The following is a 13,991-nucleotide window of genomic DNA, read 5'->3' as shown; positions in this document are numbered from 1 at the left end:
CCACCGTTGGGGGTTCAGAGCAACCCCAAAGTCACCACACCAGCAGCTCAGGGCCGGTCAGGTGCAGAGGTCAAAGAGGTGCCCAAAACACATAGGCTATAATGGAGAGAAGGGGGTGCCCCGGTTCCAGTCTGCCAGCAGGTAAGTACCCGCGTCTTCGGAGGGCAGACCAGGGGGGTTTTGTAGGGCACCGGGGGGGACACAAGTCCACACAAAGTACACCCTCAGCAGCACGGGGGCGGCCGGGTGCAGTGTGGGAACACGCGTCGGGTTTCCAATAGTTTCCTATGGGAGATCAAGGGATCTCTTCAGCGTTGCAGGCAGGCAAGGGGGGGGGCTCCTCGGGGTAGCCACCACCTGGGAGAGGGCCTCCTGGGGGTCACTCCTGCACAGGAGTTCCGTTCCTTCAGGTGCTGGGGGCTGCGGGTGCAGGGTCTTTTCCAGCCGTCGGGAAATGGAGTTCAGGCAGTCACGGTCAGGGGGAGCCTCGGGATTCCCTCTGCAGGCGTCGCTGTGGGGGCTCAGGGGGGACAACTTTGGTTACTCAGTCTTGGAGTCGCCGGAGGGTCCTCCCTGAGGTGTTGGTTCTCCACCAGTCGAGTCGGGGTCGCCGGGTGCAGTGTTGCAAGTCTCACGCTTCTTGCGGGGAGTTGCAGGGGTCTTTAAATCTGCTACTTGAAACAAAGTTGCAGTTCATTTGGAGCAGGGCCGCTGTCCTCGGGAGTGTCTTGTCTTTCTCGAAGCAGGGCAGTCCTCAGAGGATTCAGAGGTCGCTGGTCCCTTGGAAAGCGTCGCTGGAGCAGGTTTCTTTGGAAGGCAGGAGACAGGCCGGTAAGTCTGGGGCCAAAGCAGTTGGTGTCTTCTGTTCTTCCTCTGCAGGGGTTTTTCAGCTCAGCAGTCTTCTTGTAGTTTCAGGAATCTAAATTCTTAGGTTCAGGGGAGCCCTTAAATACTAAATTTAAGGGCGTCTTTAGGTCTGGGGGGTTAGTAGCCAATGGCTACTAGCCCTGAGGGTGGGTACACCCTCTTTGTGCCTCCTCCCAAGGGGAGGGGGTCACATCCCTAATCCTATTAGGGAATCCTCCATCTGCAAGATGGAGGATTTCTAAAAGTTAGTCACTTCAGCTCAGGACACCTTAGGGGCCGTCCTGACTGGTTAGTGACTCCTCCTTGTTTTTCTCATTATTTTCTCCGGCCTTGCCGCCAAAAGTGGGGGCCGTGGCCGGAGGGGGCGGGCAACTCCACTAGCTGGAGTGTCCTGCTGTGCAGGCACAAAGGGGTGAGCCTTTGAGGCTCACCGCCAGGTGTGACAGCTTCTGCCTGGGGGAGGTGTTAGCATCTCCACCCAGTGCAGGCTTTGTTACTGGCCAGACCATATACTCTTATGGCTACCCTGCACTTACAATGTCTAAGGTATTGCTTAGACACTGTAGGGGCACAGTGCTCATGCACTGGTGCCCTCACCTATGGTATAGTGCACCCTGCCTTAGGGCTGTAAGGCCTACTAGAGGGGTGACTTATCTATACTGCATAGGCAGTGTGAGGTTGGCATGGCACCCTGAGGGGAGTGCCATGTCGACTTACTCGTTTTGTTCTCACCAGCACACACAAGCTGGCAAGCAGTGTGTCTGTGCTGAGTGAGGGGTCTCCAGGGTGGCATAAGACATGCTGCAGCCCTTAGAGACCTTCCTTGGCATCAGGGCCCTTGGTACCAGGGGTACCACTTACAAGGGACTTATCTGGATGCCAGGGTGTGCCAATTGTGGAATCAAAAGTACAGGTTAGGGAAAGAACACTGGTGCTGGGGCCTGGTTAGCAGGCCTCCGCACACTTTCAATTCAAAACATAGCATCAGCAAAGGCAAAAAGTCAGGGGGTAACCATGCCAAGGAGGCATTTCCTTACACAGACTCTTTGCCCTGGACTGCCTTGGTAAATGACGCTGTGCGCGCTACGACGGTTTGATGCACAATGTGTGATAAATGTGCAGTTATTGCATTCATATTGATGATATGTTGCTGTGCACCCAATGCTTACAACCAGCAGTGAATTTGGGTAGTACATATTTAAATGATGAGGCAATTGTTTCTTTTGTGCGTATTGCTGTTCATTAGGGTAGATCTGAATATCCAATACTTAATTTTGCAGGTGGATTAGGAGGAATTGGTATGGGCCTAGGACCTGGTGGCCAACCTCTTGATGCTCATTTACTAAATAGAGGTGGTGCTCTTGGACCTTCAGCAGGCGGTAAGTGCATTTCATCTTGTTAAAAAAAATTAAATATAGTTTTTAATTTAGTGCTATAGGTTATTTTAAGACTTAACTGCTTTTTCTCCTTTTTAGGAATTGATGGCATCGGGTATGGCATGAACAAAATGGCCGGTAAGCTTTACTTTTGGCAACAATGTGTCCCTGTCTTTTTTTTTTTTTTTTTTTTGGTCCCTTGAAGTCCCAGAAACAAGGCAACCTAGATATGACTGCAGCATGTAAAATATGCACAAGAAAGTAGCGTTTGTGGACAGGTCTGGGAAAATATTGTGGTGTAGATAGGTTTGTTGATGTGTAGTCTAGGCCACTCATTTGAATCAGTTGAGGGCTGAATTAAGTGGCAAGGCTGACTAACCTCTTGGCACATTGTGGCTCACAAGGTATATCCTTTGTTTGAGCAGATCTTTGATGGAGGAAGGAAGCTGTCCGTTTTCAGGGCACTGGAATCGTGGCAGGGAGGAACAAAATATTCAGTAGGAAATGGCAATAGTGCAGCTAGATGTAGTGCATTTTGTAATTTTTAGGTTGACCGTAGCACGCAAGCGCTTCTATTGACGTGATCTAGTCAAACCACTTCCATCACTTTTATTGGTTCCTGATCCTGCCCTTCAAAAATCCCTTGATCGTGCTGCTAAGTGCTTGAAGTTTGTCCTGCCTCAAGAGTGGTTTACCTCCTCAGGGACTGACCTGTTAATGGATTATTGCACAGTAGGCCATGTAACTGTGTGGCGTGCTATTTCTCTTGCCTCGTTGTTCCGTGCTGCATTGCCGTATGTTTCTTCCTCTTCCTTGTTTTCAGGCATCTTGCCGTTTCTTTGCAATGTCTGTGGGATCTTTATTTATTTTTTCAGTTTATGTAGCGTAAACTCAACCCAATGGTATTGCAGCACTTTACATGAGCACCGGTTAAATTACACAAGAACACTCATATTTGGTGGCAAAAGGTGATTGAAGCAATCTGCCCAGGATCTCGAGTTGGTTCAGAGACTTGACTGTGTCCCCAAGCTGCAAGGTCGCCTGCTCTGGCCCTTACGCCACATCATCTCCCCTAGGGTTCTTTGGTGTGTGTTGGGGCAGGTAATACAGGCTTTGCCATTTCATACCGCTGCAAAACAGGTGGCATAATTAACAAAATGGCTAATTTGCATCGACCTTGCAGAGATGAAGAGGCGAAAGCCATGTCAGGATTGTAATCTGTGGCATTCTTGTTTCTGCAAGACCTCTGCAGTGTGGATTAACCAGCTGACTTGTCAAGTTTAACATGTGCTTTTAAAACCTCCGGAGGGCAACCAACCAAGCACATAGGTTAGTTCTAGTCGAAGGTGGTGAAAGGTGTCTCCAAAATGGTGGAAAAAGAGTTGTGACTCCAGACCCAAGCACTCCAGGGCCTTAAGCTTCATAGCAAAAACATCTAGCTTTCAGATGTGAATTGGGCCTCTTAAAATAGAGAAGCTAATTGAGGCAGAAATGTTCCTAGCCCTATAGCACAAAGAAGCTAATATAAGGGTGCCACAGTGTGAGGAGCAGTAGGTTATAGGCACAAAAGTGGAGCAAACTCATCACTTCTCAGAATTCACTGGTGTCATGGCTTTGACAGACCCCTCACATCTACTCTGACCTTGCAGATGTCACTTAAAGTGCCGTCTAAAACAGTGCTTCCCAAATAGTTGCTGTCACAGGTGCTTCCCCCATCACCCTCTGGACTCCTGTGTATGTCAGTCTCTAGGAATGTGGCAAACACTCCCAAGATGGCGACCTTGTTGTGTCCACTCTCCTGCAGCGACTGGCCTTGCTGTGGCACCCGGCATACATCAGCTACACTCCAAAACACGGGTAGACATTGTCATTTACAGCGCCAATAGCTCTAACTCTATCAAATGCGATACTTATTACGTTGCAGATGCTTGTTACATAAGTAACCACTGGGCAAAGGTTTCACCTCCTGAGTATCAGTTTATCAACCAAATGCAGCAGTAAGCAACAAAGCAGCCTACTTTCGCAAGGGCCCTTACACCAAGCAGCAACACATGTTGCTTTTTTTTTGTCGTAACTTTAGTACCAACTGCGTTAGTACTGAACGAGTATTAGACAATTAAAGACCCTTTCTACTGATGCCTGCATTGTGTTGCACTACAATAACTGCAACACACAAGTTACACGTATAGACTGCACGTTTTCATAAGTGGAAAGTGGCGCTCAAGCCCCATAAATTCTGTTTCACAGTTTTTTTTTTGTTTTTTGTTTTTTGCATGTGCAGCAGCCTTTTCTCTGTGCTGTCAGTTTTGGTGATTCTGGTCTTGACATAACCTATTTTTGTTTAACCTCTTTTCACATGTTGCATTTACATGGCCGGAGTGCTTCATTACCTTGAGACACACCGCTCAACTATAGCCTCCTCCATCCCTTGAGAAACCTTTTAATACGCCCTAGTTGTACTCTAGGTTACTGACCACAACTTATGATAAACGTTTCTCTGATGAAAAACTTGGGTCTTAAGTTATCTGCGTTATGACTTTCCTCATGCCACTTCACTTGCAAGGGGTGGTGATGGTCTCTAATGCAAGACACCCATTCCTGGGGTCGGACCTAGTCACAGCATGAGATAAAGATAAGAAATTGTGTGCATTTGCTCAGTGTAGGAAAGAAACCTTTCTACCTTGGTAACCCCCACTTTAGGCGTGTTTGTCTGTGTGTTGTGTGTTTGTGTGTTTGTCTGTGTGTTGTGTGTTTGTCTGTGTGTTGTGTGTTTGTCTGTGTGTTGTGTGTTTGTGTGTTTGTCTGTGTTGTGTGTTTGTCTGTGTTGTGTGTTTGTCTGTGTTGTGTGTTTGTGTGTTTGTCTGTGTTGTGTGTTTGTCTGTGTGTTGTGTGTTTGTGTGTTTGTCTGTGTGTTGTGTGTTTGTCTGTGTGTTGTGTGTTTGTCTGTGTGTTGTGTGTTGTGTGGATCCTGCTAACCAGGATCGCAGTGACTGCTCTCCTAAATTTGGTTACTGGTAACTTCTCCCCACAATTGTCATACTGGTGCCCCCATGTAATACCCTAGTATATGGTACCTAAGGACCCAGGCATTGGGGTTCCAGGGGATCCCTATAGGCTTCTTCAGTTACTCTGCCACCCATAGGGAGCCCATGCAAAGGTTTCTGCAGGCCTGCTAATTGCAGTCTGCGTGAACTGGGTGCACGCACCCATTTTCACTACAGGTCATTGCACCAGGTTACTGAAAGTCACCCCAATGGTACGCCCTCCCTGCCCAGAGGACAGGGTGCAGGTACCTGGGAGGGCACTCCTGCACTAGCAGAGGTGCCTCCACAAACTCGGCTCCATTTTACTGGACTTCGTGAGCGTGGATGCCATCTTATGTGTACTGGACATAGGTAGTGACCTATGTCCAACTACATAATGGTAACCCTGAACCTGGGCATGTTTGGTATCACACGTCAGTCATACCCCAATACTTTTGCAAGTATGATTCCATGCACTCCGGGAGCTCCTTAGAGAACCCCCAGCATTGCTACCACCAGTCTTACAGGGTTTTCCCAGGCAGCCCAGCTGCTGCCACCCCTCAGACAGGTTTCTGCCCTCCTGCAGCTTGATCTGATCAAGCCCGGACGGCAGAACAAAGGATTTCATTTGGGAGAGGAGGGTATCACCCTCTCCCTTTCGAAATAGATGTGACTGGTGTGGGAGGGGTAGCCCACCAAGCCACTGGTTTTGCTTTGATGGGCATATTTGGTGCCCCGTGCATAAACCAGTCCACACCGGTTCAGGGATCCCCAGTCCCTGCTCTGGTGCGAAACTGGACAATAGAAAGGGGAATGACCACTCCCTTGTCCACCACCCCGGGGGTGGTGCCCAGAGCTCCTCCAGAGGGTCCCTGGCTTCTGCCATCTTGATACCAAGGTTGGCAGGGAACTCTAGGAGCATCTGAGTGGCGGAGGGGGGGTGGCGTCAGAGGCACCCTCTGATACGTAGTTACATGGTTAGGTGACCAAGCCCCCTCTTTGGCTATATAGTCTTTCTCTGGGGTGGGGTCCTCAGATTCGGCTTGCAACGTTCCAGAAGGGCTCCTCTGTAACCTCTGTTTAGACTTCTGGCCTCCCTAACCGTGACTGGACCCTCCAGGGCCCTACAGTCTGCAGATCCACAAGGAAGACTCTTCTGCTGTAACTTCGTATCTAGAATTCCGGCCAGCTTTGCAACATTTCCCCTGGCTGTGCATCTTTAGACTGCTATTGTTGAGCCTGCACAAGAGGAAGGAATCTCCCTTGGGGTGAAGGAATTACTCCTGTAACTACAGGTACCTGGCTGCAATGATGACTGGCTGTGTGGATCTTCCCGCATCCTGAGGGGCGTGGGTCCTGCATCACAGGTGGTCGTCCGGAGAGTCGCCCTTGGTCCTCTCTACCAACTGTCACACTTTGGTAAGTCCTTTCCACCCCACGCCAGACAGTACCTGCGTGCACTGTCCTTTGCAGCTGCCAAGGCTTGTTTGCTTCACCTCCAAGGGGAACTTTAGGTGATGTGTAGCTCCAGCACTCCCTTTTACAACTCCTGGGCCTCTGTGTGGTCCTGACTACATGGGAGCAACTTCTGTGGTGCTGCGTGGGCTGCTTCTGCGACTTGTGTCCCTGTCCAGTTGCACACCTATGGCTGCTGCTTCTGCGACACGGAGGGTCCCCTGTGATTCTCTCCACCCCCCCCCCGGGATAGTCGTCCAGGACCTTGCTGGTCCACTGCAGCACCCCTTTTCCTCCAACCGAGAGTTTGCCTTTGCCAAGGCTTTTTGATGGAAATCCTTCACTGACACCATCTGCAAACCAGCTTCCAGCATAGGACACCTTTTACACGGATCAGGAACTCTTCTCCGGCTTCTGTGCTTCAGTGCTGACCGGTCTTCCTTCTTTGTGGACCAACTCCAAAAGGTACCTCTGGTTGGGTAGTAGCTCCTACTCCTTCTGGACTCAACAGACACTTCTGGAATTGGTCTCCATCATTGGTTTTCCACTGCTGGTTCCTTGCAGTCTGTTCTGGGTCTTTTTGCTTCTTTTCATCCTTTGGGGTGGTTTTGGGGAAACCAGTGTTTTACTTCTGCATTCCTGGTCGCTGGGGTTACTGTTACCTACCTTTGTGGTTTCTTAGTACTCCCAGCTCCTCTTTTCGATTTACTTACCTAGGGAGGGGTCCCTGTGTTTGTATTCCACTTGTTTTCTTTCTTGTGTGTAAGTACTGTGTGACTGTAGTGATATTGCATGAGCTTTCATGTCTCCTAGATGAGCCTTGGCTGCTCGTCCACAGCTACCGCTAGAGTCTGGCTTCTAGACACTGTCTACACTTTACTTAGAAGGGGATACCTTTCACAAGGTGTAAGTACCATAGGTCCCCACCATGCACCAGGCCAGCTTCCTACACACTCTGCCTTCTATTTTCTTGGTTAGGTTACCAGGACGTGGATTGCCCAGCAGTCTCCTCTGGAAACTGACATCTTTAGTTAACTTTTCCATTTGTAGAAATACAGGGACTGGTCTTTTGTTAGCACTAATGTATTTTTAGTCTGTCATGACCTGCCTTTCACCTTTTATAGAAGAATTCAGCCACGTATTGGCTCAGTTTGGCTATTTTAAGCTCATGTTTTCTTGGGTAGGTCACTTGATTTTTATTAAAGTGCTTTTGAAAGTTTATGCTTGTATAAGGCAGAGTGGTACTAGAATACTCATACTGGAGTACAAATGTTGCTTTGTTCCTGTACATTACCTTGCAGGTGTAGGTAATTGCATCTCCAGAAGTGCCCATACATCTTTGGTCCTAACCACTTGCATATTGTCCTTATGGCCGCGTTTTGCTGCAGAGTAGTTGCATTATTAACTTATGTATTCCATCAAATGTTTGACTCTATTCCTTATTGGTTTATACATTAGCAACAAACTTTTCTTGTGTATATTCTTAAATTGTCTGACAGCTCTTCCTTTGTATATCATGACCACTAGATGCATCTCTTTTGTAAATAACAATGGTAATTTTTCAGGTATGGATGGACCATATGGTGGCAGCAGTGGGGGTAGTGCCATTGATCGGTTTGCTGCTTCTGGACTTGGCATGGGAAGATTACCTGGTATGAGAATTTATAGATGCAGTTATAGGTGCATGTAAACCTAAAATGTAAATAAGCATAAAATCTACTTACAGAAATTAGTTTTGAGTCTTAATGTAGTTTCTTGTGATCTTAAAAGCTGTTTTTTGATGTACTAAGTGAGAAGCTTGATATAGATTTCTCTTCAGCCAAACACCCTTACACTTGAACCTCCTTGACCTAAATCCATCCAGGGATTCAGCCCAAGCATGTCACCTTAATTATAGTAATGTTGTGCACTTGTGGCTTCGATGTGTACTTATTGGGAAATTGATGTGCTTTTGTGTTCTCTTGGTAGTGAAATGTTCTCCTTTTGACATTTTTAGATGTTGATCGTGCAGCTGGTGCAGGATTTGAGAGAGAGTTTAGCCGAAGTGGCATGGGAATATCTGGTGGTTTTGGAGACACCCTGGACAGAGTGATAAGTAAGTCTTTCCTACTTGTTTCACTTACTTTCTAATTGTCCGTTTTTTTTTTTTCCTTTACAGCATTCTGTCCTCGTTCAATGTTTGAATGTTCGTTCTTGGTTGGTAGGCTTGCAGCACTTGTTTTATTAATGTAAATGTTGTATTTTTCAACACTAGAGCAGTGGCTTTGAACTTTTTGGCTTCTGTGAATCCCTACTTAATCATTACAGGAGTCCAGGGACCCCCACTAGCCGGGGACGCCAGCCTAAGCAATTTAAATGATTTTAACCACAAAAAATACACTTACAGAAATCAGCATTTATCAAATACACAAATGAAATATTTAATTCACAAAGTCACTGAATCAATCTTGAACAATTTTTAATCCAATTTAAAACCCCTTCAGTTAACGTTTTTATTTTTAAAATGTTGCTTATTATATACACTTAATCTGTTTATATTAATTTTCTAAGCGTTGGTGGACTCCGGAGTAAGTCACGGGATCACCAGGGGTCCCTGGACCACAAGTTAACAGCTGAACTAGTCTTAACTTGCTTGAATTAGCTTATGATGGTGCACCAGGAGTGCTAGCCAGGCAGTGAAAGAATACTGCTTCAAGTGATGTTCTACACCGGTCTACAAACTTAGTGCTAAAAAACATAGTGAACGTGAGAGCAAATTAAGTGGCCATTCCCACATAATTTGGTGCAGTGTAGTACCTTTGTTCTGTTGGACTTCTTGCCAAAACCTTTCTGTGGGAGTTACTTTGTTATAGTGAGACTGGGGCAGTCTTGCTTTGCTGCTGCTTTGTCATTGTGCTAAGCAAGTAATCTGAAAATTAAACCTGATAGGGGAAAAACTGTGTAGAGATTGAACTTTTGCCACGAAGGTACCTCAGATCATAACTACAGGTCGATATTTAACTGAAGATCTCTCAGGGCACTCCAAATGATTGCGGAGTGTGCCTTACTGCTAGGGTTTTTAAAGCTTTGGAGAAAGTGTCATGAACAGGAGGATTACTTACACAAAAGGGGTAGACCTGAACAGGAACTCGAGTGCTGGTAAGAAAATGTTCATGCAGGAGTAAGTCTCCGTACCAATCAGAAAATACTTGCATTCCAACTGGTAGCTGACATGTGAGACTGCATGTGGTAATTTTCAAACCCAAGTTGGAAGAATGGCCGAGAAAGCGTTCCAGGATGTAACTCCACATCCTGTACTTTGATCTCAAAGTTGAAGATCAGGAAGCATTACATTGTTGCACAAAAAGTATTAGGTTTAATTGACCACCAAAATAGAGAGATTAGGGGAATGTTACATTGCATGTAAACAATTTAGAATTTTGTTTTGTGGTGTAATTTTCAAACCTAAAATGTTTGTGACCTTCACAGTTATAATGTTCTGTTTTTTTTTGTTTTTTTTTTGTTTTCTCCCTTTTTGCAGGCTCTGGGAGTGGCCTTGCTGGAATAGACAGAATGAGTGCTGGTATCGGGTCTGGGGTAGACAGAATGGGTTCTGGGATGGGCCATGGGCTGGACAGGGTGTCTTCAGATATAGATAGGCTGGGCTTAGTTATAGATCGCTTGGGTTCCAGTGGTGATAGGTTAGCAGGTTCAGGGATTGATAGACTAGGCTCCCTTGGTATGGATTCTATGGCACCCAATGTTGAAAGAATGAGCCACAGCCTGGACCGAATGTCTTCTGCAGAGAGAATAGGCTCTGGCATGGGGTTTGGGATGGAGAGAATGGGTTCTACTTTGGAACGTGTAGCTTCTGCTTTGGATAGAATGGGATCTGTAGATAGGATTGGTTCAGCAACTATGGATAGAATGGGTGTGGGCATGGTTTCTTCATCAATGGATCGAATGGCCACTGGAATGGATCGTATGGGTCAAGTGATTGATCGAATGTCAGCTCCAGTAGATCGTTTGGCTTCAGGGACCATGGGTAGAATGGGTTTAGATCGTGTCAGTGCAGGTGCTATGGATCGAATGGCAGCTGGTATGGGACAGCCAATGGGGGCAGGAATGGATCGCATGGGACTTGCAATGGGAGTTGGTTTTGACAGAACAATGGAAATGGAGCGTGGAAACTTTAATGCCGGCTTTGGAGGTGGCTTTGGAGGAAATACTGCTGGAGCTTCTGGAGTTGCAAGAAAAGGATGCCAGATCTTTGTCAGAAATGTAAGTGGCTCTTCAATATGCTTACTAGGGACAATAGGCAGTTGGATGGTTGGGTTTTTATTTGCAAGCAATCTCTCAATTTATGGTTGCCTTCATGCATGGAACTAGTGGCTCCTTGCTCTACAGGTGGTTTGAAGTGGTTGCCTCATTTAATCTTCTTACACACTGCAGGAAATCGTCCATGTCAAGAGTTCTAACACTGCTCCAAGAAAGTGTTCATCGTATCTGCACCCAATTCTGACTCCTTTTCTTTTTCTTCTCAACTTTGATATTGACACTATTAGATTGTGGAAGATCACTTTGGACTGACCATCCTGTGATAAAGCCAAGATCAATTTCGTTTTTAACCAACACTAGGTCAAGACCATGAGTATGAAGCTGCTGGACACGTTTTCTGACTCCTAAATAACTTGTGACATTTGAGAATGATAGATTATGCCTTTATATTAAGACATTGAGCATATGACCGGAGAGAAGTCTTTTGTTAAAACGATAAAGCTGTTTCTCCATTGAGATTCCAGTTTCAGTGAAACCTAGTTTGGGCTAGCTCCCTCATGGGAAAAAGTTGGATAATGAAGTGCTGATTTGAACTTGCATATATCTGACCTCGTCCAGGACATGCTAACCTTTAGAGAATTCTAAATCTGCCATGGATGTTTAAAAATAAAAAATAAAAAGTGCTTCCACTTTAAAAATGTTATTTTGCAGTCATCCATGCTGTCCAGCACAGGTCTACAACCTGCTTGTAGGCGAATTCCTTCAATATTAAACTGAAACATTGGGGAAATCGAGCAACATTATACGAAGATCTGCTTGGGTTTGGCTAAACTGGTTAATAGCAGAAGCAATCAACAGAGCGGCAAACTTGGTCTCCTTCCCCCTCCCCCTACCCCCCCCCCCCCCCCCCCCCCCCCTCTATATATTTCACAAGAGAAGAGGTGTACTGAAGAGGGATGTTCCTCACAGTTGAGGTTTGGTGCATAAACTTTGCGATAAGTCCTAACAAATAGGCATGTAGATTTAGGTCCTGATGCTAGAATACTAAAATAAGGGGCAGCATTTCTAGATTTTGTTCTGAATTTTGTATTCACTTTTGGCTTGTCAAGGAAGTGAGCTAGCCATTAGTCATCAAAAATCAATGTAGGCATCCTTGAGAATAAATTGTAATTTGAAATTCTAGTTACCTTGTAGGGGGTGTCAAGGAAATGAACATTGGGGACTCCTCTGAGATTTCAACTTCTGAATTTGCATGAAAATTGCTTGGTTCGTGGTTCGATTACACTTTTGGCGCATAGAATGATAGCGACCAGCTACATGAAAATCTGAGCAACTGCCTGGATTGGTTCTGCCATTCAAAAGAAAAATCCTGAAGTGAATGACAAACAGTCCTAGGCAGCAATGCAGTGCCATGTAGAGAGGTCAATGACTATCTCAGTCTGACCAGCCCTGGTTAGCATCTCGCTCTGCGTCTAACTGCGATTGAAGTTTGGTTCTATTCATTACTGATATTCGGGATGCCCTTAATTTTTCATGAATGAAAACGGAAGGAATGCCGGATAACAAGTGAAATTTGCTTTGTAACATGGTATATATTTCTCTGATAGGACATGGTTAGGGCTAGATATCCAGATTTCTTGACATGTCAATTGATCAGATTATAAATGTTTTCTTAAACACATTCTTGTATAATGTAGATGTGCCTTATAATGTTGATCCTGCCAGGACATTGGGTATTTAAACACTGCACAGGTCTATACATTTGGGTGCACTGTAATCCAAGCCCTCAACCAGTGAACAATCCTGAATACCGTATACACTTCGGTGTAAACTAACCTAGTTGCATTTCTTTTTTTAGCTTCCTTTTGACTTCACTTGGAAAATGTTGAAAGACAAATTTAACGAATGTGGTAAGTACTCTTAAAACCGTATCTATAGGATAATGTGGCACGATGATCAGATTGACTTTTGCTTCTCGTTTTAAGATTATGCGATTATTTCCAACAAGTGAATGTTCAGTTCTTCAAACAGCGAAATGTCTTTCAAAGCGGTCAATGCTTATGTCAATTTGGAACTGAAGTTTAAAAAAAAAAAAAAAAATCTACTTTGGGCTAGCAGTGGTGCAGGTTCAACTTTGAGTCCAATGAACAGGTAGGGCGGGTAGTCTTGTATTCAAACTCATGAATTGTAAGATACTGCACACAAGTAGCATTATTTCAGATACATCTAATGCAGTTTTTGATGTCATAGTTTTTTCTCAAGACCCAATAAAGCAAATGAGTAAACATGGGAGGGGACATGTAGCAGTTAAAAATGGCTCTCTGGTTTACTAACTTTTTTTCTTCCCTATAGGTCATGTAGTATATGCTGATATCAAGATGGAGAATGGCAAATCCAAAGGTTGTGGTGTAGTTAAATTCGAAGCTCCAGAAGTTGCTGAACGAGCATGCAGGCTGATGAATGGAATTAAACTTGCAGGCAGAGAAATAGATGTCCGCATGGACCGAAATGCTTAAACTGTTTTCTTATCAATTTGTATTTTTGTTTTAATTGTTGGATGGATGTAAAAAATGTGAAAATGCTTTTTTTTTGGGATATCTTGTACTTTTTTAAAGACACAACATTTTACTGTTTTGCCTCCTAAACGTGCAGACTGTCTCTGTGATCCATTCCCTGTACAAACCGGATATCGTTATAAACACTGAAGTATTTACATATGTTAATTTAGAATGTATTAACTTTCAAGATTGTGCATCCGAACATTTCAGTAAAATGTTTTAATCTATCCCGTTTGTAATTATGTCCTATTTTGCTATTGTGATTCAGCGTTCTAAAAGTGTGTAAGGTACCAGAGAATACTGAGGCATTAATTGATTCCGCTTATAAGCCATTACTAAAGCAGAGTTTATACAATACTATCATACTATTAGTCTTGCTCACTTCAGAGTGCTGAAAAATGAAACAAAAGCTGTAAAAAATTAGTCCAGCCAAAATTGGTTGAAACGTCAAATGG

General features: G+C 45.0%; 1 protein-coding gene across 1 annotated transcript in view; it reads left to right on the top strand.

Annotated features, from left to right (window-relative positions):
• Positions 1 to 13,756, top strand: part of HNRNPM (heterogeneous nuclear ribonucleoprotein M) — a 33,434-nt gene extending 19,678 nt beyond the window's left edge. Inside the window, exons 10-16 of the mRNA XM_069216260.1 lie at positions 2,148 to 2,246; positions 2,343 to 2,381; positions 8,287 to 8,373; positions 8,718 to 8,816; positions 10,242 to 10,981; positions 12,837 to 12,888; positions 13,331 to 13,756. Of these exons, the coding sequence (XP_069072361.1) occupies positions 2,148 to 2,246; positions 2,343 to 2,381; positions 8,287 to 8,373; positions 8,718 to 8,816; positions 10,242 to 10,981; positions 12,837 to 12,888; positions 13,331 to 13,494 (1,280 nt within the window). The 3' untranslated portion in view covers positions 13,495 to 13,756. The remainder of the gene's footprint in view (positions 1 to 2,147; positions 2,247 to 2,342; positions 2,382 to 8,286; positions 8,374 to 8,717; positions 8,817 to 10,241; positions 10,982 to 12,836; positions 12,889 to 13,330) is intronic.
• Positions 13,757 to 13,991: the final 235 nt, after the last annotated feature.

The sequence above is a fragment of the Pleurodeles waltl genome, chromosome 12 (genome assembly GCF_031143425.1).
Source record: "Pleurodeles waltl isolate 20211129_DDA chromosome 12, aPleWal1.hap1.20221129, whole genome shotgun sequence".
In the NCBI taxonomy this organism is placed as follows: Eukaryota; Metazoa; Chordata; class Amphibia; order Caudata; family Salamandridae; genus Pleurodeles; species Pleurodeles waltl.
This window is presented reverse-complemented; position numbering and strand designations above follow the sequence as displayed.